This window comes from Carassius auratus, chromosome 21 (genome assembly GCF_003368295.1).
Source record: "Carassius auratus strain Wakin chromosome 21, ASM336829v1, whole genome shotgun sequence".
Classification (NCBI taxonomy): domain Eukaryota; kingdom Metazoa; phylum Chordata; class Actinopteri; order Cypriniformes; family Cyprinidae; genus Carassius; species Carassius auratus.
In genome coordinates, this window is record NC_039263.1 from 435,074 (window position 1) to 458,182 (window position 23,109).

A 23,109-nucleotide genomic window follows, 5' to 3' on the forward strand; every position below is an offset into this window, starting at 1 on the left:
TGGTTTCGGAATAATAATAATACAGAGGAACGCAGGAACAGAAACGATAAACATGAACTGGTTGAATTTTTTTTTCAAGCCCTGATTATTTATTTAGAATTTGCCCAGGTCAGAGTGAAATATGACAGGATATATTATTGAAAGGTTTTGTGCGTTTCACTCATATTTGTCTGTTGACAAAACCTAGAAACTCCCTCTCTTTCAGACAACACATTTTTAAAAGAAAACTCACTACAGAAACTCTTGAATCACTCACATACACAACTTCACATTGCTATGAAACAATCTGAATCATGCAATAAACCAGACCCCTCTCTAATACGCCCCAACTCGGCAAAAACAGAAATAGACTACAGATGCCTCCTCCCCTCACACCCCTGCTGACGCTTGAACTTCAAGTTCCTTGACTGTTTCAGATAAACAGTTTATTCCACAGCCAGAGTGCCCAGAAGTGAATTCAGGGAATCTGACATGCCTAAAAGTCCACAGATAGGGCTCCTAACCAAAGTTTTCCAAAGTCTCTGACCTCGGAGTCTCGCCATGATTGTGTCAGTGACACTATCTGTTTACACTTAAAGTCCTGACTAAGGTATGAAGCATGTCAAGCATGATTCCCAGAACTACAAAACAAGGGGGAATGTTTATCTATCCTCTTAACTTCATGAACATGTTCCCTTTAAATTTACTACCTACAACGTCCATATAGAGCAAACGCATCTTTTGTCTAGACTTTGAATAAAGTTCAAACATTATCATGCAAGTTGAGTTTGAAGAACTTGGCACCCCTTTTATAGTACAATCAAGACCAGAAACTTAAGCTATTAAAAAGCTAAAAGATACACATTCAACACAAATTCAACTCACAGAGTTCCACCTCCTTTCCACCAAATACGTCTTGGATGAGAAAACTCCACTGAACTCTTCTAACCGTTGACCAGTTGTCTTAAGCCGTACTCCTTTGTTCACATGCTTAACGACACTGCTGCACTAAGCTCGTACACTGAACTAACTAATGCATTCCATCAGGTGTGGCTGTAAGGATAGGTGAGCTGGATCACTGCCAGTTAATTACACACCTTCAAACCCGCCTGCTGCTGTTAACACTCCAACTTACATCCAAATGAGTAGCGATGATGAGAAGACACTGGGTGTGCGATGCATATCTGAAATCTGACGAATATAACGGTTGAATAAAAGTAATTGTGGTTTATACAAATTATTTCGCTTTGAAGCTTGCCCAAAACCTCAAAAGCGTCCAGTTTTATTTAATCCAGATTATCGGGTTTGGGTTTACTGGAATGTCAAAATAGTTTATTAACCATTTCAAAACATTTCACTTTCACAAGGGGCTTCTGATCTCGTTTAGTGTGCGGAGATTTTTACCCATTACTCTTCAATTTATGTATGCTAGAATAATCCACATATGCATTACTAGTTGAGATGTTGACGTAAACATTGATGAGCTAATAAACTTCATTGGGGTAGACGCCAGATGAGAATGAAAACAAGACATGGGATGAATTTACATGGGACATTGCATGCAAAAAGTGTTGGATAGAGAGTTAGTGACTATATAACATCTACATTTGATTACATTCATGCATTTGACCTTTGTTTCATAGCGGGAGGAGCGTTCAAAAAGGGATCATCTCATTAGGGGGCATTTGTCTAACTGGACTAGTCAGTGGACTAGTTGATTAGCTGACCATCGTCAGCCATCAATAACCCTAACATGTTCTCAACCAGGTCAATTTGGGGAAAGGATCCACCTGCTGAGAAAAGTTGAGTAATGTAGAAACAGGTGGCAAACGCAAGTCCTCTGATAAGAACTATTACACCTGGCTTGTCCTAACACAGACAGCAATTATTCCTTCCTCATATTTCTAACCGCTGCTGTCTATGTCTCTTTCAAGAGCAACCAAACAAAGCCAAGAGCAACACTGGTACTGGGCAACAGCTGAAAGAGTGCAATTAATTAAAAAAGGCTTCATCCTCTTGGATTTTTATTAAAGAAATGTCAGTGTTTGATTTAAAAAATGATCTCCACTGGTGTGCAATGATCTTTTGATTAAGTTGAGCAAACATTCTCAGTTATTACAATCTCACTTCCTTGACAAAAAGTTATTTGGATATATACTAAGAAAAATCCTCAAAGCGGTTTCAGAATGTCTGATTTTAATTGCAGTGATAGCTGTAGTGAATAAGATCAGATCATTCAAAATAGATGTATTCCCCCTATGTAAGCTTGTTTCTGATCGTCCAGAACATTCTGAATGGACGCTGATATTGTCTAAATATTTACATTTCATGCACAAGTTTCCCAGGGCCCCCATGCAGACAGTGTTTACTCGGGTAATACATCAGGAATGTGGTACGGGGGCAGGTTTGAGTACAGGCCCGATGCTGGCAGACTATCAAACAACCTCTGACAGTACGCTCCTTTCCTGCCCTCATTACACTGAGACACTCCAGGTTCTCAGTACAGCGCTGACAGATGTTCAGGTTAATATCTGATCCAGGTCTGATGTTAATGCTTAACTTTTTAAAACGTTTTGGAATTGAAAACAAAAACTGTTTCTGTAACGGTTTCTTAACTATTAATTTAGGACATGCTTGCTAAACTTTCAAACTATTTCCAAAAATACCCTGTAGTCTGGTTTACAGGGTGACTAATACCATCACATGTAGTCTTTCAACACAAGTCTCCTGTTAAATTTTAAGTCTTTTTAGTCATAAGACTAGAAGCTGACAATAGAATTAATCACCAAGTGGATTTGATTTGAACAGTATTAACCAATGGAAGTCTAAAGAGAAAAATATGTACTGGTTTTGTTGTTAGCAAATTAGTGAAAAAAATATTCTTAGAAGCATAATATTTTTGTTTAATGACAAATTATTTGACAATTAATGACAAAAATTTGATATTGTGTGACCATCAAGCAAAAAGTAATTACAGTTTTCCTTGAAAACATGTCAGCTTACACTGCTTACTCGTGTTTTTAGAAATCTAGTAAAGAGTTTTTTAAACAAATTAATAAATATAATGAAAATTTTCTTGTCATAAAAATATCAAAATACCCTCCATGAGGGTTTACAGGGGTCCCTTTTTATGATATAATTTCCTTTTGTACGTTTTCTTTTTTGTTGGTTGCACCACATGACTTTGATTTGTCGGCGAAACATTTTTCAAACATTAATAAAGGGGTTTTGTTAAAACATTTCTCACAATTATTAATAGAGCATTTTATCAAACTACTTGCTTATTAATCTCGTCTTTTTTTATTCATTATTTTAAAGAGTATTTTTTCTTCATCGTGATATAAGAAGGACAACTGTGTCACCCTGATATTTGTTAACTTCCGCAGACCAAAGTCATCTGGAAATATAAAATATGTTCAGCATCCAAGTCAACTGTATGAATTGCATTTTTACAGTTTTTGAAATATGATGACAAATCTGGACACAAAAATTTGCATTGTGTCATTGAACCATACGCATGTTACTATAGGTAAGAACTTCACCCTTTGGTACCACATTTCAGAGAACTGTGACAGAAAAAGAAACGAAAGAAAGAAAGATTTTCCATTGCATTTTCTTGTCTTACTTCCCGACCTCTGATGAATATTGCCGCTGGCAACAACGGTAAACCGTCTTAATGCTGACGAGTGGAAGGGCAGCATTCCACAAGGGCTAGAGTTTCACCTGGACAACCTCCTGACATCAAAACTTAAAAGCGGGAAATATCAGGAAGGTGTCTTAAGGAAGAGCGAGCAGCCCTCTGATAGTTAAAAAAAAAGCCACCCCCAACTTTCACAGGCGCTGTGTACATAACAGAGGAGCATTAGTGGAACGTTTCCAGGGGTTTAATAAACTCCAGAGAGCTCGTCCATGTTAAGAGTTCTTTTATGCTTTACTGTATGTAGGACATGATAATACTGACATTACTGTTATGAGTGAAGGAGGAGCTAATACTAAATAAAGCTGCGTGTTTAAAGAGTCACTAAAGAGAATGAGATGATGATGAGGCCACAAGAATGGCATCTTTTTTTTTTCTTCAAAAGACAAAACATGTATTGGGAATTAAGGAATTAATATGGCAGTGAAAGATCACTGAGAATCTAAGACAGCTGAAATGTGTCTTTTTATGAACAGTTAACAAACAAGGGCTGTTAGTTGGTGGGCTACCTAAACAAATTGTGAAATAATTGACAATAAAAGAGGAAATGTGCTTGAGCGCAGTTTTCTTTCCAGGTTTTTTATTTTATTTTTATTTATTTTTTTGTGGAAAAAAGCCATTAGGTTTTGATTTAAGCAGTTATGAACCAAATATTTGCTACATGCTATTGCTAGTCAGTTGCAGGTGCTATTTAGGGGGAGGGACAATCTCATGATCTAATGTAATTGGATAAAAATAATCTAAATGCATGTAGCTAGATAAAAATCTGCAGTCATCAATCATTTTGGTTTGGTTACACGGAAAAGAAAAACTGTACATTTAAAACACGATTGTCTGATAAAGCAATTTTGTCACGGTTTAGGATTCGACTAGCATAGATGTGTCAAAACTAAAAGACATGACCGAAAACCTTTCATTTTCATTTCATGAGATTTTTTACGAACAAAAAGAGATGCAACCCAAACCATAAACTATTCTCACACGCAAATTTGATTCATCTTTTAGCATACATCCAACGAGTGGATGAGACAGTGACAAAGGAACAGTCCGAGAACAAAGCCACATGCAGATAGAGATTAAGGCAGAAGGGGGAATTGAGAAACACATGGCAGGAACTGAGCAGGAAACGCAACATTCCATTCTGGAAAGGTCTGGCGCTGCAACCGTGGAGAAAGCGTAAAGCTCAGCCTCCCCCTGTGTCCATTACTCCCAGCTCGGACCAATTCTCACACTGCAGGACTGGAAAAGAAGTAGGCCAAGAAACTCTGACACATCTGCTCCTTCTCTCTACCTCGGTTTCCATGTTCGACGCAATATGTCTTCACCGCATTAATTCACCTCCTCCCTCAATTGTGCTGCTTTCTTGGAATTCAACCGTGATTCATTTCAAGGGATTACGTTCTTTTAAACATGTGAGGGGCCTGATGAAAAGTCAGCGCTGAGAGAAACCAGAAGACAGCACTTGGGGCACTTCGGCACACAGTGGACTGTTTTAGGACAAAATACACTTCCTTAATACAATTCTTTATTGGATACAGTTGTATGGCAATACCAGGTTGAATTGGTGACTACCATTATACTACGGTACGCTATTGAAGTATCATTGAATACCATGTGATACCATACATTTATGCAATAAACTTCCATAGGTGAATCTGTGCATCTACCAAAAATGTCCGAGTAAATTATTAAATCATTTTATATAAGGAATATTAAGCCTATTTTAGAACCATAATTTGACATTTATTATCATCAAGCATATTTATTCAACAAATACTAGCATAATGAGATAAATAATCCAAATGCAATGAGATTTTGATGCATGCTTGTGTGTAACTGTCATGAATTTAATGCCACAATGCCTCGATATAAATGAACTGCTTCCCAGATATATTACTGGTATGTTTAGTGAGATTTAGCCATATATCAAATTAATATTAGCACAGTATTACTCTCCAATACCATCATTGTAACATGGTGCCACCATAGCATATGCTGTAAGTAAAACTAATACTCCACATTAACTTCCAAACAAAGGTGTATGATTGAGGTTTCATTAATCATTAAAGATAAGCCTTTAAACTTAGCTTGAAGAAATACTGTTATCCGAAAGGTCACCTTTTTATCTTTATTCAACGATAAATGTAAAAGAAAGAGCTGCAATAGAGGCCCTGCAAACCTGTGTGCCATTATGGCAGAAAAAAATGCAACATGAGTCACAGAATAACTCCCTCTATTTCTTCTCTTCCTCCATACTCCAACTGCAACAAGGTCTCTATAATGTGGTTTTTTTCCCCCACAAGTCCCTGATACTGGCCCAAGTATTTGGAAACACAGCGCTGCTCCCCTCGACTCCAGCTCAACCCCCACCCACTCTTCCATCCAAAGCCTTAATGAAAAGCATGTGCTAGAGATGCTTCATCTTTCCCACTGAAGCTCTGCACAAATTTCATTCCCTCAGTAGAGGAAAAAATAAATATTCAGGCCCCCCCTCCCCATTCCCATTTTGTGAGAGAGAAAAAAAATCTATAAAATCTTAAATTTATGACCAAAGTGACAATTAACAGCATTTTGGTCATGTACGACAGATGTGGGGGATGCAATCAGCAAGATATCGGGCAAACGTGTCCAGCGTCTGTACACTTTTAATATCTTTGTAGTGTCTTTGTTAATAAACAGGAAGGTTACAAATGTATTTTAAGATAACATCAGCCTTTAATTTGATTTTTTTCATTTTAAATTGGTTAATCACACCTATTTTTAAATATTTAAAATGTATGTAATAGGGGTGCAAATCAGATGCTTCATCTCAATATGATATCGATTCTCACACCCAAAAAAATCTATGATATGATTCGACTCAGGAGTATATCAATCTCTTTATTGATATTATGATATTCTATACCTATTTTACACAAGCAGTTACATTTTTATTTACTCACAAATGCATCCAAATCTAAAATTTGCATATATTTTATCCCAAGTCAGGACACTCACAACAAAAATACAAAAAACACTTTTTTTAAATAATAAAAGAAAAATAAATAACCATGACATCTTATGACAAAAAAGTTATATATGCTGTGCTAAAATGTGCACTATATTAAATATATATAAAAAATAAAAATAAAGCTCTTCAAACTTAATTTTTTTTTTTTTTTTTTTTGGCTGTTACTACTCATAGCAGAAAAAATACAAAGACATAAATGAAATCAACAGTGCTTTTCAGTTTGTTTGTTTTTTCAAACAGTTCTAAAAGAGGTTTTCAGGACCAAATTAATAAAGTAATAAAATGTAAGATATAATAGATAATCCTTACTAAAGTTACAAACGTTATTCAGTCAACAGTCCTGAGATATAGTTTTCTTCAACAGCATTAGTTCATTATTAGTCTGCTTTCACTTTTAAAGACGGAATGCATATTGATTCAAGTGTTTTCTTTCTCAATTGTTTACATAAAGATATAACCGATTATGTTTAAAGGAAATTATTAATATAATTTTGTCAGGATTTGTTCATCCAATTACAAAAATAAAGCAAAAGAGAACTTCAGACATTTGATCGAGGTATCGATCCATATCGATAGATTGTTACACCCTGTGTGTGTGTGTGTGTGTGTGTGTGTGTGTGTGTATATACATACATAAACACACACACAAACACACACACACACACATATATATATGCACATATATACACACACACACACACACACACACACACACACACATATATATATATATATATATATATATATATATATATATATATATATATATATATATATATATATATATATATATATATACATATATATATATACATATATATCCATATAATGTAATATTTATACAAGGAAAGCAGCACCACTGATGAATTGGCTTATTCAGTCAACCACATGGTAAAAACTCTCCATTTCGGTTTGACAGAGGTTGACTCAGAAAGCATCATATACCTCATTTGACCATCTGGAGTCGAATCAATGTCTGACTTGTGATATTTTACATGACACATCCGGCTTGAGCAATTAACATATACGAGTGAATGGCGAGACAATGTACCTCGCACGTGACTGTGTCTGAAATTTAGTGACACATTCCACCACAGGGGTGTCTGACTTTACTGCCCTGAGGTAAGCAGGTACACAACATGCTGGGGCATTGGGTTACACAAGACACGGTCAATGATAAAACTACTGTAATTAAGCACTAGTGGAAACGAAAAATCATTTTGTACCTGAACGTTTATAAACGAAGACATAATTATAAAATATCACAATTATATCAGGCAGTTTTCCGTTTACAGTCATTAAAAAAAATATGTGATTACCATTATTTCTGACAATAGTTTAGCCTTGTAATCACTGTTTTACACATTCGGTTATTTTACTTTATTTTTGCACTTGCAATCAAGCAAATGGATATCTAGGTTCAGCACGGACCAAAATAACCAACAACGGAATTTGACATCAACTTTTAGTTATCAGTTTCATCAACATTCCTTAGTTAGCGTCATGTCCTTTTACCATTTCTTTTAATGGGTGTTTTTGTATTATATATACAAAGCAGATTCCCTCGAGGGGGATGGGAGATGCAGTGTTCTCAGTTGGACACAACATAATTGTAAAACTTCAGGACTTCAGGCTTTTTGGACTTCCAAAAAGCTTAGTGGAAAAGGCAATTGGGTGATTTGGAGGCTGAGTCAGCAAGCAGAACTTTGGCCTCTCTGAAAAAAAAGAGGGAGGGAGGCAGGGGGGCAAAGGAAGTGAGGGATGGAAAGAGATGGAGAGAGAGGAGGGAAAAGCGAAAGAGAGATGACATTCCTGCACTGTGAGTCAATGCCGCTAGGCACTTTTCTGGCAATAGTTCACTACCTTTACAACAAAAAGCACTGGCTTTCCATGGCACTGTTCGGATAACAGGAAGAGAGAGGAGACCATCCGAATGCTGAGCTTCCAGCTAATAAAGCCGTGGGTTCATTCTGGAAGTGCGACGGACATTTCTTGGAATGTCGTCCATGGCTACCCCAGTAACCCTTTTGGAACTCCGAGTAAACAAGACCTCCCTACATTGAGAGGGAGCACTTAAATGCAAAGCACTCAATGAAAGCATTATGAGGCATGGCCTGTACAACTGCTAGCAATGGTTAAGTAGTAAAGGGCAATTAGTTTCACCTAATAAAGTCTAAGCGTCCCTCATAACTTGGCCTCTTGCTTTGATTTCCAATAACACATGACTGCATTCCTGCCCTATGTAGTGTGCATATCTGTGTCCCGCTCCCCCTCGGCCCTGGGCGACATTCCTCAGAGAAGTGGGGTGACATCCATAAGCAGGGCCTCTAATGATCCCGTGCAGCCTAATTCATTACTTAACATAAATTACAATAGAAAACTATAAGAACAATAGAAAAAGTAAATAGGGTTGACAACTATAATGAATCTTTAAGAAAATGTGCCTTTTCAACAATCAGTTAGCATCTAGCCATGCCTTAAATATCATTTCTGCAGGACAAATACAGCCAACCTTTTAGAAGCTTATATTCATATATTATTAACAGTACACATAGCGTTGATGTATGTCTTAAGGCTATATGAGGCAGGTTGACTTGTAGCAAATATGTCAGCATTGCGCATGTCGTTAGACAGCGTCCTATCAACAAAGTAACAGCATTGCAGAATTCTCATTCACTCCAAGAGGATGCAAACCATGCGAAGTCTGCATTTTCCAAACAAACTAATATACTTATGTCCATACTAAAGTCATTAGGTTTTCAGAGCACGACATTGAGTAAGCCTCATATTTACAGTCGCATACATAAGTTTTGGTAAACTTCTGCAGGCTAAATATAAAACGAGCTCTATTCAATAACAATCCTTGTAATTCGAATTAAATAATGACTGTTTACACTAAACTTCTGTTAAAAGTTATTTACCTTCATGAGTTTTCGCCAAGTCCCGCTTTATTTCGATCTGCCGTCCTACGTCTTTTTAGTCCGTTACAAGTTTTCTGTTGATCCCAAAGCCTCTCACACGCTTCACAGATCGTCAATCCGAGGGGACTTTCCGATAATCTTTGCACTTTTCCTCACATTAAACGCGTTCCCTCTTTCCTGTGTCTTTTTTGAGCCTGTGAAATGTGTTTTTTACTAGAAGTGTGCTGTGAGGGAAGGAATTGGGCTGCATTCCTCTTCAAACGGACTGTGAAGGCGCAGCTACAGCGAAATTTCTTACTCAAGAGTTGTGAGGAGAAAAAAACAGTTCCCCTTTGCAGAGAACTATAAGGGAATCAAAAGGACTTTTTAAAGCCAGGAGAGCCCTCCTTCGGAGAGTTGGCCGATTGTTCCTGTTCTTCTGTTGGCCTTAAGGAACGTCGCTCAAGCAACTAAATGACAAAAAGCTTTTGTGTGTCTTTAAGATCAGGAGCCTGTCAGAGAGTCTTGCGTGTAGCACAAGCCACAGCAGTGACTTAAGAGGAAAATTAGCTATTAAATATTTTACATTTGTGCTTTACTCCACTATAAAGATTTGACTGTAATACTCTTAAACATTAACGTTAAAATAAAATATACAGTAATTATAACTAACTTTACCTTTGGATACTTACTGTATGGCAAACAAGCTTAACTGCAAAAGTAGGCCAGGGCTTAACAACTTCACAAGTTACTGCATTTACAATTTTAGAAAAAGCCTGTATATATATATATATATATATATATATATATATATGTGTGTGTGTGTGTGTGTGTGTGTTTTAAAAGACAAAGGCTACATAAAATGTTACTAACTACTATATTATAATTTACCCAATCATTTCGGCTGAATTAGTGCAGCTGTTGGACAGTCAGATTTTGATGAATGTAAAGTCATCATGTGGCTTTTAATTGTACCACCTTTGTTATCAATACATTTTTACAATAACAAATTGATTTGAATAGCTCAAATAGGCTGAGTTGTTATTAATCTTACATAATTTAATGGCATACAGTTAGGAGCTCAGAAATATAAAGACAGAGTACCATCTCTTATAGTTTTGACAACCACAACAGAGAATTAAAAAAAATGTTTAGTGTATTGTTAATTTTTCTTTGCAGTAACAGCTGCAGAACAATATCCACTGACTGCATTTGCAAAAGCTTAATGATAATGGCATGACATCAGGCGGCACTTAAAAGATGCCTTTCTACTAGATAAACATAGCACACCCTTTAATGGCTTTATCCTTTATTGCGTTCTAAGATGAATAGCTCCACATGTGTTTGAAGTAATGGTAAATGTTCAATGGAAGTGTTTATTTTGGGGTTTTGGATACAACAAAAGATTGTTACTAACAGGCCCAAACCTGTACAATAAATATATTACTGGTGACATTATAAAAAGGCAGGTAATAAAAAAGTTAAAACCATGCCTGAAGGTGTCTGAAAAATGTAAGACAAAAAAAAGTCTTACCTAAAATTGAACCAGTGACTTCCAAAAGATCTAATCCAGAAACTCCATTTTCTGTGAAGGCATAAATAAATAAAACTATGTTTTATTACTCTATTAATATTTTGAGGAGTAACTCAACATATTGATGAGTTGACAACTGTGTTTGAGGTATTAAAACATTTTTGCAAACAAAGTTAAGAGGGAATCTCAAAAGATCATGAGAGTTGAAAACTGTAATTGAGCGCCCTCTTGTGATTGCGCAAAGTTTAACAAAGAAAAAAAAAAGGTTTCCTTAAAGTACAACACAAAAGTAAAATCGACTGTTTTTCATTTGAAAGACTTTGTGATGTAACTCTTTTAGATGTTCGATGAAAATGAATCCCCTCACCCATAAAACTCTGCGCATACTGAGGAAATCCAATATGCTTTATCCATGTGGACACTTGGTCTGGGCTCCAGTCCTCGACTGAAATCATGCTTGCATTTACAATCTCTCCTTCTGCATCGGTTCTTCCTTAGAAAAAAAAAAACGCATTACATAAGTAATTAATAAAACATACAAACAATTAACTAACATAAAGATTTCGACTTCAGGTTATTTATCAAAGTTACTTGTTGAGGTGAAGCGAGTATAAAATCCTATGAAATCCATTTCACTGGATCAGTGGACATGTACAGTAAGCTATTAATCTGCTCTCCATCTTCCACTGCTGCATGTCCTGGAAAAGAAACGCTCACAGTCTTTACTGACTCATTCATTGTACAGTAAAATCTTTACTACGTTGTTATCGTGTGCACGGTGCTATATAACAGATTACTGCGGTTTAAAAGAACAAAACATAGTTTACCTTAATCCCAGAAACTGCCCTGCACTTTTCGCTTTTACAGCTGTTGTTGAATGACGTATACACACCTCGGCAGGTGAGGGCGGAGCTAAGACAGTGCCGTGTATTGTGGGAAATGTAGTCTACAGAAGAATTTCTTAAATCTTGCCGTGGAGGGCTAATCTGACATATTATCACGTTCCCATGAGTTATTATTTCGTGGCCACGACAAAACTAAGTAAACCGAACAAGTCACTTTACGGGCACCCTAATATACACATAATGATGTGGAAGTTTCAAATTTCAATATTTTATTCAGAATACAACATAGATGACACATCAAATGTTTAAACTGAGAAAATGTATAATTTTAAGGGAAAAATATTTTAATTTTCATGGCATCAAAACATCTCAAACAAGTTGGGACAAGGCCATGTTTACCACTGTGTGGCATCCCCTCTTCTTTTTTTATAACAGTCTGCAAACTGGAGACTGAGGAGAAAAGTTGCTCAAGTTTAGGATAAGGAATGTTGTTCCATTCTTGTCTAATACAGGCTTCTAGTTGCTCAACTGTCTTAGGTCTTCTTTGTCGCATCTTCCTCTTTATGATGTGCCAAATGTTTTCTATGGATGAAAGATCTGGACTGCAGGCTGGTCATTTCAGTACCCTGATCCTTCTTCTACGCAGCCATGATGTTGTAATCGATGCAGTGTGTGGTCTGGCATTGTCATGTTGGAAAATGCAAGGTCTTCCCTGAAAGAGACGACATCTGGATGGGAAGATATGTTGTTCTACAACTTGGGTATACTTTTCAGCATTGATGGTACCTTTCCAGATGTTTAAGCTGCCCATGCCGCACACATTCATGCAACCCTAATAGCATCAGAGATGCAGTATTCTGAACTGAGCGCTGATAACAACTTGGGTTGTCCTTGTGCTCTTTAGTCCGGATGACATGGTGTCCCAGTAAAATAACTTAAATTTCTTCCAAAAATAACTTAAATTTTGTGATTTTGTCTGACCACAGAACAGTTTTCCACTTTGCCATAGTCCATTCTAAATGAGCCTTGGCCCAGAAAAAAACGCCTGCGCTTCTGAATCATGTTTAGATATGGCGTCTTTTTTGACCTATAGAGTTTTAGCCAGCAACGGTGAATGGCACGGTGGATTGTGTTCACCAACATTGTTTTCTGGACGTATTCCTGAGCCCATGTTGTGATTTCCATTACAGTAGCATTCCTGTATGTGATGCAGTGCTGTATAAGGGCCCCAAGATCACAGGCATCCAGTATAGTTTTCCGGCCGTGACCCTTACGTACAGAGATTGTTCCAGATTCTCTGAATCTTTGGATGATATTATCTCTTATTTGCTACCTGTCCCAACTTTTTTGAAATGTGTAGCTCATGAAATCTAAAATGAGCCAATATTTGGCACGACATTTCAAATTGTCTCAATTTCAACATTTGATACGTTATCTATATTCTATTGTGAATAAAATAGAAGTTTGAGATTTGTAAATTATGTCATTCCTTTTTTACTCACAATTTATACAGTGTCCCAACTTTTTTGGAATCTGGTTTGTATATATATATATATATATATATATATAGGGCAATAATATGGTTCAAATTGGGCATTGATGTAATGGTTATTTATTAATATGCTCATGATCATTTCTGGTTACTTTGCCATCTCGCATAATACCATACTACCATATTGGCTGCAGAAAAAAAAGAGAGAAAAAAAAAAAAAGACTCATAGCAAAGAAAAAACTGTTTTCATTTTTATTTTTCATTTTTTCTGTTTTTGGTATTTTCATTCTTACTCCACGACAGGTTGTTTGGGTCTAACATTAGCACATCATAATTCCAGTGCGGAACATCTATCTCATAAGCTGCAGGTCTGGGATGACAAGTGCAATATTGGGAGGAAAGTGTCTACAGTATTACAGGTACTCAACATCTGTGAGAAGCCCACAATTCAAATATAAACTCTAGAATCACAACACACAACGATTATACTATGCACACATTCAACACTTAAGCAGATAAAACATAACCCATCTCTCAAATATAACAATCATAACATGAACAGCCATTACTGCTGATGTCAACCTTTCGCTCATGATGGGTGAAAACATCTTGAATGAGAAACATTAAGTTTTTTGACAGAAGAAAAGCAAATGGATGATCTGAATGTGCATGAGTCAAAAGGTCAGCGAGCCTAACACAGCATACACAGTTAGCCGTCCATTGAGAGTGGAGTAGTTGTCATTTGCATCCCAAAGGTGAGAGAACGCTGAACAAATGCTGAGTAAGTAAGGATGACAGCTTCTTGGGAGATGAGCACACAACTTCTGGGAGGAGAGGCTCAGAGCAATTATACGTTGCTGAGGGCTTCAACACCAGGCAACACTTTCCCCTCCAGCAGCTCCAGACTGGCTCCGCCTCCTGTGCTCACATGACTGACCTTGTCTTCTGTGTCCCACTTGGCACAGCAGGTTGCTGTGTCTCCCCCACCTGAATTTAAAGAAACAAAGAAGTCAGTTAGTTTAGGTTATTATAGTTGTCAACTGATGGCTTTTTCTAACGGCCGATAACGATATCTTAAGAGAGCCAGGTGGCCAATGGCCGAAAAAAGTCAATATAGGACAATATCACATCACGCTGCTTAAATTTAAGTATCACATGTATCATTTCTGCAATTAAATTTATATGTTATATTTACTAAAATAATTAGAAAGGAATCATTTGGAAATAAATTTGTAATCATTTGTTCTTAAAGGGATAGTTCACCCAAAAATGAAAATTTTATATTTATCTGGTTATCCCCAGGGCATACAAGAAGTAGGTGACTTTGCTTTAGTAAAACACAAACTGAAATCTTTAGCTCAAACCATTGCAGTCTGTCAGTCTTATAATGTACGTGGATGTGAATCACGGCTTTGGGAGTCAAAAAACATACACAAACAAAACCAAATTAAACCCTGCGTCTCGTGACACAAAATGATTGGTCTGTGCAAGAAACTGAACAGTATTTTTATCCATCTTTTTTTTATTTTTACCTCTGATACACACAACTGCTTTTTTTATTGTATGTTTTAGCCTTGATTCACATCCACTTACATTATAAGACTGATGGACTGCAACGGTTTTAGTAAAAAAACAAAAAAAAAAAAACATCTCAGTTTGTGTTCTACTGAAGAAACAAAGCCACCAAGATCTTAGATGTCCTGGGGGTAAGCAGATAAACATTACATTTTTATTTTTGGGTGAACTATCCCTTTAAATTTCAGATAGGAACTACTTGATTCTGTAAGACCAGTCTATTAGATGCGTGTCATTACAGGCATTTTGGGCAAGAACATAAACAATGAAATGAAATCCTTACCAATAATGGTGATGCAGCCATTTTTGGTCGCTTCCACTACTTTGTCCATCAAGTTCTTGGTTCCAAAAGAGAAGTTGTCCCACTCAAACACACCAACAGGTCCATTCCACACAATCTGCTTGGCTCTGGCTACAGCCTCTGCATAGAGCTTGGAGCTCTCCGAACCACAGTCTAGACCCTGGACAGAAGGAGAACCATTTCTAGTTCACTTCAGAGGAAGAGGAGAAGATGATACAGCTCACAACAATCTAACATTTGTCCACCTCACCATCCAGCCAGCTGGAATACCATCGGCTACCGATGCAGACCCTGTCGCTGCCTTCTCATCAAACTTGTCTGCAGTGACAAAGTCTACAGGAAGTGTGATCTTCACGCCATTCTTCTCAGCCTTAGCCATGAGGTCTTTCACAATTTTGGCACCCTCTTCGTCAAACAGGGAAGTGCCAATCTGGACACAACAAGTGAACAATTTCTTTTTTAAACTTGATGGGGGTACTTCATTAAACACTTTATGCAATATACTTGGCTACGATTATGGATAAAAATAGAGGGTGTTACAGATTTCACGTTATTATATTTTATAATATTATAATCACGATCTTGCCAATGTTCCCTTGTCTTATGTATAGATGTATTACTTTCTGTCTAGAGTGCCATTTGTAGTACTTTTGTTTCATTGGTCCTCCTTATTGTATTCCCATGTGTGTCTTGTCTTGTTGTATAACAGTCCAGTGTTTTAGTCAGTCGTTGTCTTTGCAAAGTTGTGTCGTGTTGTTCTATTTCCTGGTTCTCTCTGTGTTTGGTTCTAAGTTTCGCGATTACCTTTTGTTTTCTTAAATGTTCCACTGATTGCACTTGGATCCTACCTCGGCTCTTCCTTGCACTGACACGTTACAATTACATTATGGTCACATATTTTGTTAATTAAAAAAGCACTATTATAACAAAATAATGTTTATTTTAACCTTATTTGTTTTAGGGACTTTTCACATAATACCATGATTATGATAAAAAAAAAAAATTAAGTTGGGGACTTTAGTTTGCAGTCTGAATGAAGCTTCAACTCACTTACCTCCATGTTGTTGAGAACCTTGAGGAAGGTAAAGGCCATTCCTCCACCAATGATCATCTCATTCACCTTGTCCAACATGTTGTTGATCAGCTGAATCTTATCTTTGACCTTGGCCCTGTATGATCAAAGCAACAATCAATTAAACAAAGCCCTTTCAATGAAATGCTCATTTTTTAAATGCAAATCTTTTGGGGATGAAACTGAGAAACATCTGCCTTTGAGAAACTGCCCTAGAACGGTTTACTTAGACAAAAGTTTAAAGATTGTTGTTCATTGGAGTACAGCTTATCATTGGGTCAGTTGCCTCACTGATCTTTGTTACTGGGACAAAGACTACTTCTGTCACAACTGCACATGACTGACGGCCAATGAATATGCAGAGGTGGAAGCTTTCGGAGAAAAAAATTAATAAAGACATTGTATAAGTTGTGCGACGGCCTGAACTATGACTTCAAGCAAATCATTTGCTCTGAATCTTCTATTTCCACAAGAACACTGTGTAGTGATCACTGCTAATTTGTTTTAAGTGAGTTCCAACATTGCATCACAAGGGTTTCAGCATTACACCAAGAGGACATGAAACTATGAAAAGGAGGAAATCTACAAATGCTTAAATACAATTCTTTTTACAGCCACATAAAGGAGGTGAGGCTTAAAGAACAGAAGAGCAAAATGGATATTGTCACACATCCTACTGTTGCATAAGAGGATAAACTCATCTATTCCTGGACTGTCGCTGATGCATTCTGAAGGTTTTTTTTCAAGTGAGAAAAGACAGATGCATTGTAATAAAGCATCTCATATTATCTGCCATTATATCAGGTGATCATTTAGTTGTTTAGAAGTTTATTAACAGTACATTGACCAGAATACTGAGCTGAAACCTTTCCTTTGATGACAGACAAGATCTTACCATACAAAGTCTTTTGGTGTTTTTTATAACTTAACCTGGTTAAAACTTATCTTCCTTATAACATTATTCAGAACTAAAATAAGCTATCAACGTACTCCATCAATACTCACCCTCCGAGAATTGCCAAGAAAGGCTTCTGTGGTTTCTCAAGGGCCATGGCAAAGTAGTCCAACTCCTTCTTCATCAGAAAACCAGCTGCCTTCTGAGGGAGATTGACTCCAACCATGGAGCTAGAGTGAGACATTAGACATGAAACCCAAAAGGAGACAAAAACTCGATCATTTCTATTTTTCTATCTCTGTTTCATGTAATGGAGCACCTATGAGCTCTGTGAGCAGTTCCAAAGGCATCGTTGATGTAGACATCACCCAGCTTGGACAGGGAGGCGCGGAAAGAGTCGATTTCCTCCTGACTTGCTTTGGTCTAAAAAGAAGGATCAAAATACACCAAAAAACATTTATAGTGCATATGCCACTTGGAGAATAAAGAGCATAAAAACTGAACTGTGTAATTACTGCAAAAATGTATGTAATGCTCCCCCTTTTTGGCATTAAGGTCTGTTCACACCAACACATATGTCTTGCAATCACAAGTGCGATATTAAGTCAGAATTGTGGGATATAAACTCACAATTGCAAGCTAATATCTCGCAATTCTAACTTTTTTTTTTTTCAATTCTGACTTATCTCAGAATTGTGAGAGAAGATAAACTCACCATTGAGAGGATCTTCTTACATTTGCGAGTTTATATCTACCAATCCTGACTTTGTAACTCGCAACTGCCTGTTAATTTTTTAGATTAAAAAAGAAGCATTGCAATTCTACAAAAAAGTTAATCAGTTAAATCAGTGACAAAAACGGGCTTGAAAATAATATGCAAAATTAACCCTCTTGGTAAAAAAAAAAGTCACTTCAATAGTATGTGGCCGTTTGTGTCAGTCTGAAAAGACTCATTAAAACATTTCACTCAAAATAAATTAATTTATCTCGCTGTATATTTGTCTTGATGTGCACAAGCCTTTTTTCAATGAGCATAATCCCGCCCTAAACTAACGCCATTGGTTGAACAAACGTTGCTATTCAATGGGCACTTCAGAGATCGTTTTACTATTGGGAGAGGAGTCTGTATTACTTACTACTGGAGAAAGTGTAACTAACTTTGATCATGTGTGCCTTAATAATCAATCACATTACAGTTCTGATGTCACTGAATTTCTGTCAGATTTGTGTGACACAATTAATGTTTATGGATAGCATAGGAATGAATGAGAGGTGCTGTAAGCTGAATCCCACCTGTCGCAAAAAGTCAGTCACTTTAGACACAGCATTTGTTTTCATGGTAAACTAAAAATATAAATCCATAAACAATCCAAAAGTATTATTTAATATAAATCATGTTTAAGATTAGCTGATAGGCTGTCAATTCATTATATGATAAGCCTTTTACTCTGAAAAGCTGTTTATTCAGATTAGTGATGCCTCTCTTTCATTGAAATCCATTAAAATATAAAAAAAAATGCCTCTGGTCTCCTTTCCGTTACCATTAGACGTTACACTTTTTCAGGTTTGCCTTCTAGCGACTTTGGTGCACGTTTTGAACCATGTATATACTGTGTAAACCAAGAAATGCCATACTTATGGTTGTGTTTGCATAGTAAACTGGGGAAAGTATTTTAACCTAGTTACAGTAAGACCCCTGGAACAAGACCAACCTACATATAGTTAAGATCACATTACTGCCGTCCACATGCACTCAAAGTTCATGACTTCTGAACTACTGTAATGAAATGTTACACAGGTGCCTAGAAAATGCCAAGCCCAAGTTCACTGCAGTCGCCTGCCAGAAAAGAAGATGGCAGTTTCCCGGTCTCTTTCTATGGTCTCTACTCATCTCTCTCTTCTACCCTTTCCAGTATGCATTCCAGACAGGGATCCATGGACCAGAAAAGCCACATGATCACATATGACCTTCCTACAAATGTCAATAGGTCAGCTGCATACAGTATCTCTGTATGCACGCAAAACCACAGAATGCCTTTAACAGCAGTAGCTTGTGCTTTGTAGACAAGCTATTGCTTAGTGATAGAAGCAAATTTTTAGCTTCTTGAGCCAAAACAGAATGATTTAGTAAGAGATATGTGAAATTAGCCTAATCTTAGAGGGCTTCCTTTACGGATTAGTTTATATTAAATATTTGTAGTTGCAAGAGTCCTTATAACAAATACTCTGTTCCTAATTTTTTTTTTTTTTTTTTTTGAGCACAGCATTTAAAACCACAGATCCCACTTAATGGATCATACTGCCATCATGGGAATTTATAAAGTCTTAAATTCAGTTTAATCAGCTTCATATTTATTTTTAAAGCCATGTCAAAAGCAAGGCATGACATTTAAGGTTGATACTAGACAAAATTTCAAATGCATTCAGGTGATACTTTTTTAAAATACATCAATTAAATATTGTCTGTCTATTTCAGTTAAAAACAGTCCAACAAAAATTGTTAAACAGACATTGTAATTCATTGTTAATCTTTCATTTATTTTTTTTCCTTTCTTAAAATTGTAGAAGTTAAAACACAGCACTGCAAAGCATTCTACAGGCTCACAGTTTTGAGTTTACTTTGCAATGTTTACTTTATGGTGTTTATATTTTAATGTGTTGTTGAGTCATGCATCTCCTTCACCCTCATCTTTTAATTAGCAGATGGAAGTAATTAAGCATAGACATTTCAAAATAAGAGTCCTATTGCATTTTTGACTAGTTTATATTTAAAAGTTGCATTATGAATAAATTACTTTTTTCTGGATAGCTGTGGTATTCTACATGGTATATGACATTTAATTCAATGTAAACTCTTCTCTTTGGGCTACTATGATAGATATATGATAAACAAAAGATACATGATTTAGAGTACGTGGAATCTGTTCTGTATGGACTACAGTGATTTTATTTGTCCAGGTCTTAAAATTTGATTTGAAGATTTCTGTAAGATGACCAAGCACTTTCTGCAGAGCCGCTGTTGTACGGCGCACTGACCTTGTTTCCCGATGCGTCTTTGCCTTTGCCCTCCTCGGCCACATGGAACCGCAGGTTCTCCAGCAGAATGACAGAACCTGCAGCTGGGTCTGCACAGGCTTTCTCCACATCTGGACCCACACAGTCCTTCAGGAACTGAACATCTCTTCATAAGCAAATTAAACCACAAGGTTGGTGGCGAAGCACTAAATTGAATTATGTATGCATTGCTATTAAGTTGTCAGCTTTGGAATGATTTTCTGCCATACATTTCTAATGTTTATGCAGTAAAGCTATATAACACCACTGCAGTCAAACAGATGTAGCTTGAAGGTTTATATTATTTCTAACTGATGGTGTAATACATGTAGGTTAAAAGTCTATATTGAACGCTCTTACTTTCCCAGCAGGCTCTTGAGTTCTGCAGCCACAGGCTCCAGAGAGTACTTGGGCATGGGGACTCCATCCGGCCGGCCCAAGTGGCTCATCAGGACTACAGCCTTGGCCCCATTATCTAAACAATACTGAATTGATGGAACTGCAGCCTTGATTCTGATGAGAGCAAATATGATATTAGTTACAAATTCTGTATCACATGGCCAACATGTCTTTTTCAACAGTAAGCCAGTGCTACATACAAATATTTATAATAAAAAATAAAAAAAAAACATTTGTAATCATAAATTGGTATTTAAAACTAAATGCACTTAATACAATTTAGACATTAAATAAAAAATAAAAAAATGTTAATTTTCTTTGTTGAGATTGTAATTACAAGTAAAGCTCAAATGTCTGGAATTTTATCAGTTCTTTAATATTTTGCAAGAATATGTAGACATGAATGAATGAATGATAATATAGAGCGATTTATAAAGCTGTGGGTCCATTTGAATGATAAAAACATTGCAATTCATCAACACAGAATTTGAAGGAACCATTACTGGCAAGAATTTATTTATATATATATATATATATATATATATATATCAGCAATATCCATCTCACCTCTGGTTATTTGTTATGGTCTTGTCCTTCATAGGGACGTTGAAGTCAACCCTAATGGAGAGAGAGAAAAGAAAATCGATCTACTACAGAATTTGCTACATAAAATGCCATCATTTAATGTAATGACTAGATTGCTCATTCATTATTTGGAAAATAACAAGATAAAGAAAATTCATTTAAAATAAGAGACACAACTTTTATCCAAAACTTTTAATAGCAATTTATCTCTTGAGTGTAAATTTTAGTCTATGAAAGATTTTTTTATAAATAAAAATACTGTAGAATGACAATAATAAACAACTAAGTCTATAAGCTATCTGATAATTATCATATACATATTATAGGAGTACACACACTGCTGCAACGTCTCCATGACTACAGTGAATTATTACTGTAAAGCCCACTAAAGCATTCAGATGCATTCAGGGTGCTGTTGCACTGGCTACTGTAATATTATTAATATAAAGTTAGACAATATTATAGCAGTTTAGAGCCTGACAGTGGTCACTGTAAAAGCACGAGCCATCGCAACTGCAGGAATATCTACTGACTCATCATCATGAAAGCTACTAATTACTTATTCAAAATGATACATCATTTGGATGTTTATGTAAGGGTGAAAAATGTTAAATAAAGCAGCAGACTGTGGGCGAGACATGATGGTCAGCCAGTGTGGACGTTCAGTCAAAAGCTATTTGCTGGCAGGCCTTTTTTCGGTTCTGAATACCATTCTTCTAATAGTTGCTGAAAAGATGTGGATGTCTTTTAGCGGAATATATTATTAACATGTTTCATTTATGTGCATGAAAAGAAATACCTGGCATGCATTGAGTGACAGGAGTATAACAAGCAGGAACACGCCACTTAATGAACGCGCCAGCACACCTAAAACATTACGTGATGTAAAAACGTGCTGGCTGTCGGTATAATATAAAAATAAAGTGACTAGAGGCTCCCTGACCATTTGGAATTTGTAGCTGTGTGGTGTCATTTCATCGAGACATTTTACAGCGTCTACAGGACATGAATGTGAGACGTTTAAACATCTGCTTTTATTTTAATACAACGGTTATAATATCTGTATATTATATACAGATATTAGAGGACTTGCACGTGCCTTTGGTGCAGCTGCCATCCTGCACGTAAAATGTGACGCATGACACTTACACTTCCGGTTATCAATGATTGAACTCTCTCGGCGTTCTTTCGCATAACCTTGAGTGATTCCAAAAAATTAAAGCTGAATTTTGATATGCCTACATTTATCCAGACATCATAAATTAAGAGTACGGGCATGTAGATATATCGCTAGTGAGTATTATAATTGTGACAATTCAGACTCACCTCATGATCACGCGCTTTCCTTTCACATCCACCTTGTCCAACGTGAGTTTGTTTGACAGAGACATTCTGGCTGTGGATTTGCAACGAATTTCTCCTTAGGTGGCGTGGCGCAATGGTGCAGTGCTGGGTAAGTTCTCGAATGAGAGAGTGACCTTTAGCTTGATGCTGATGTACACAGTGTGGGGCGGGTCTAATAGAGGTATGCGGTTCTAAGCGTAGCGCTCATTGGATATACCTGCTGTCAATCAATTGCTAACTGAGCTCAAAGGATGTTAGAAACTATGACGGAACGTGTTGCAATGTTGCTGCTCCTATCTAGAGATCCTACGCTAATGAAAATGTATTAACTTATTTTGGTATAATTTTTGCAATTATGGTTTTGTTTTAGTAATTTGGTGTATTTTGGGATAGGGTCAGGAGCTGTTGTTGGTGTTTGGAACGTAGC

General features: G+C 36.6%; 2 protein-coding genes across 7 annotated transcripts in view; both read right to left on the reverse strand.

Moving 5' to 3' along the window:
• The window catches only part of LOC113038134 (angiomotin-like), a 38,629-nt gene extending 26,661 nt beyond the window's left edge, over positions 1-11,968 (reverse strand). For 2 of the 6 annotated variants that reach the window (XM_026195340.1, XM_026195337.1), the window contains exon 1: positions 9,608-10,026. Coding sequence is in view for 1 of the 6 variants with exons in the window: in XM_026195339.1 (XP_026051124.1) it covers positions 11,121-11,171; positions 11,488-11,613; positions 11,712-11,751 (217 nt within the window). In the remaining 5 variants the exon portion in view is untranslated. Of the gene's footprint in view, positions 1-864; positions 2,806-9,607; positions 10,027-11,120; positions 11,172-11,487; positions 11,614-11,711; positions 11,819-11,947 lie in introns of those variants that run through there. The other 4 variants (XM_026195342.1, XM_026195341.1, XM_026195339.1 and 1 more) reach the window with 3 other exon arrangements.
• A 1,723-nt stretch (positions 11,969-13,691) lies between these two features.
• On the reverse strand, positions 13,692-22,843 carry LOC113038138 (phosphoglycerate kinase 1-like). Its single transcript, XM_026195349.1, has 10 exons — positions 22,665-22,843; positions 21,321-21,371; positions 20,715-20,867; positions 20,337-20,481; positions 17,620-17,723; positions 17,411-17,530; positions 16,388-16,502; positions 15,584-15,763; positions 15,316-15,493; positions 13,692-14,444 (listed from the first exon to the last, which is right to left on the reverse strand). The coding sequence occupies exons 1-10, from the start codon at positions 22,727-22,729 to the stop codon at positions 14,305-14,307; spliced, it is 1,251 nt and encodes a 416-aa protein (XP_026051134.1). The 5' UTR covers positions 22,730-22,843; the 3' UTR covers positions 13,692-14,304.
• Positions 22,844-23,109: the final 266 nt, after the last annotated feature.